At 40.8% G+C, this 2,233-nt stretch overlaps 1 protein-coding gene across 1 annotated transcript; it reads left to right on the top strand.

Annotated features, from left to right (window-relative positions):
- Nucleotides 1-462: 462 nt before the first annotated feature.
- On the top strand, nucleotides 463-1,119 carry LOC139870612 (uncharacterized). The gene has a single exon (XM_071858393.1). The coding sequence runs from the start codon at nucleotides 463-465 to the stop codon at nucleotides 1,117-1,119; it is 657 nt and encodes a 218-aa protein (XP_071714494.1).
- The last annotated feature ends 1,114 nt before the right edge of the window (nucleotides 1,120-2,233 follow it).

Raw genomic sequence — 2,233 nt, 5'->3', positions numbered from 1 at the left:
CTCACAACATAATGCAAAGAGATAACGAAGGAACAAGAGCCTTTCTCGTCAGATACACCAACGAAACCCAACAGATCCCAGATCTACCAGAGTCTCAGAGGATCTCGGGGCTATTGTATGGATCAAAAGTCCGTAACCTCATTAAACACCTAAGTAGAGATCTCCCCTACATTTACGATGCTTTATTAAACAAAGCCTATGTTTTGCTGGATGCAATGGAAACAGCGAGAAACTTCATTCAAAATGAGCAAATGACTCACAAACGGAATGAAAGGTTAGAGCGAGGGGGAAAGGAACGAAAAAAAGGATGACAGAAACAAGTTCGGGCCATATCGAAGGGACTCCGGAGCAGGGATATTACGAACACTCTTAATATCCCCAAAGGAAATACTAGCCACCGAGAAGGCAGCGAATCATTTTAAAGCTCTGGGAAGGCTGTCGAACAAAGGGAAACCAAGGGATATGAACAGATTCTGTGATTTTCAGAACGACTACGGCCATGATACTTATGAATGCTTTAACCTCAAAACAGCAATCGAAGAGGCAGTTCGATTCGGGAACTTATCCCACCTCATCAAGGGAATACGAAACCCAAAGAAACAAAGGATAGAAGAACCATTAGATGAAGAAAAAAAACCACAGATAGACAAAGGCATCTTCGCTATAGATTCGTATCAGCCCTACAAGAAAAGAGGAAGTAGCTACGGAATCACGGGATACGAAGAAGTTTTCTTTCCAGCGTTAGATACCATTATCCCATCAGATCTCCCAGTCACCATAAGCGGAAGAATATACAACAAACGAGTTCATAGGATATACCTCGATGAGGGAAGCGCCTGCGATGTCATGTATGAACATTGCTTCGCCCAGCTCAACCTAGCTATCAGAACCCATCTATCGCCGGCCCCAACACCTTTGAGAACCACCATTGGAGAACCACCATTCTCCAGAACCAAAATGCTCAAGCTCTCCATTGTACGATCTGCTTCTCCACACAATATATTGCTTGGAAGAGTAGTCATGCAAAAAATGCGAATGATAGTCTCAACAATACATCAGTTAGCAAAATTCCACACTTCCGAGGGAATAGGGACGCTGACTTCCACCTACGACAGATAGAAGGTTTTTCAAGCCATAAGGCTATCTATGGAGGAACCCAGGGGATGCATTATGGAAACGTCCATGGGAAGAGTACCAAAAGGCAGGACAACATTCAACTTCGTGTCACGAGAAGAAAAGATCACAGTGGAGCAAGAAGAAGAGACAGAAGTTGCCCCATTAAGTCAGCAATCCCTAATGAATGATCAGCAATCAGATGGACTACAACTTGCCTAGGAAATCGAAACACATCACTTCCATGACCTAATTGACGAACTTGTAACAGGGAACTTGGGAGAAACTAGCAGCTCGGCCAAAGAAGAGGGCGAAAAGGGAAACCTATCCCACACAACTGAAAAAACGAAGGACCTCCCATAACTAGGATTCAATCGATGCTTATTTTGTAGTCGAAGTAAAATGTAAAATTTAGTCGAAGCCTATAAACTTCCTACTGAGAAACTTAATGCACTTCCTACATGTTTTGACAAACGATTAGCACATCAAACTCTACATTATGAAGTGAATCAATAAATAATGAATGAAAAAGCAGTGTCTCAACACTAGCTAGGTTGGGGAGCTACAAACACCCCCAAAACACCACCAAATATTCCCCATTAAAGGGAATACCAACCATACACACCTGTGATCACAAGCGTTGAAAAACCTAAAAGAAGGAAATGGCAAACAAACCCATCCTGATTAGGTAAAAATACCATGGTAAAAAATAGGCGTCCTCATTCAAGGGATATCTAAACAAAAATTTTTATGAAAACACGTCTTCATAATTATGAAAGCAAGGGATATAAAGTACCCTTGTGCAAATTAAAGGATTCCCATGCGAAGGGAATCCAAAAAACATATCACGAAGTAATAACCTTCATGATTATTATCACAAAGGATACAAAAATACCCTTGTACAAATTAAAGGATTCCCATGCGAAGGGAAACTAAAAAAACATACCACGAAGTGATAACCTTCGTGATTATTACCACAAGGGATACAAAAGTACCCTTATGGAAATTAAAGGATTCTCATGCGAAGGGAATCTAGAAAACACATCACGAAGTAATAAACTTCGTGATTATTATCACAAGAGACACAAAAATTCCCTTGTGCAAATTAAAGGATTCCCAT

This window comes from Rutidosis leptorrhynchoides, chromosome 10, assembly GCF_046630445.1.
Source record: "Rutidosis leptorrhynchoides isolate AG116_Rl617_1_P2 chromosome 10, CSIRO_AGI_Rlap_v1, whole genome shotgun sequence".
Lineage (NCBI taxonomy): Eukaryota > Viridiplantae > Streptophyta > Magnoliopsida > Asterales > Asteraceae > Rutidosis > Rutidosis leptorrhynchoides.
The sequence above is the reverse complement of the archived record's forward strand: the minus strand, read 5'-3'. Positions and strand labels throughout refer to the sequence as shown.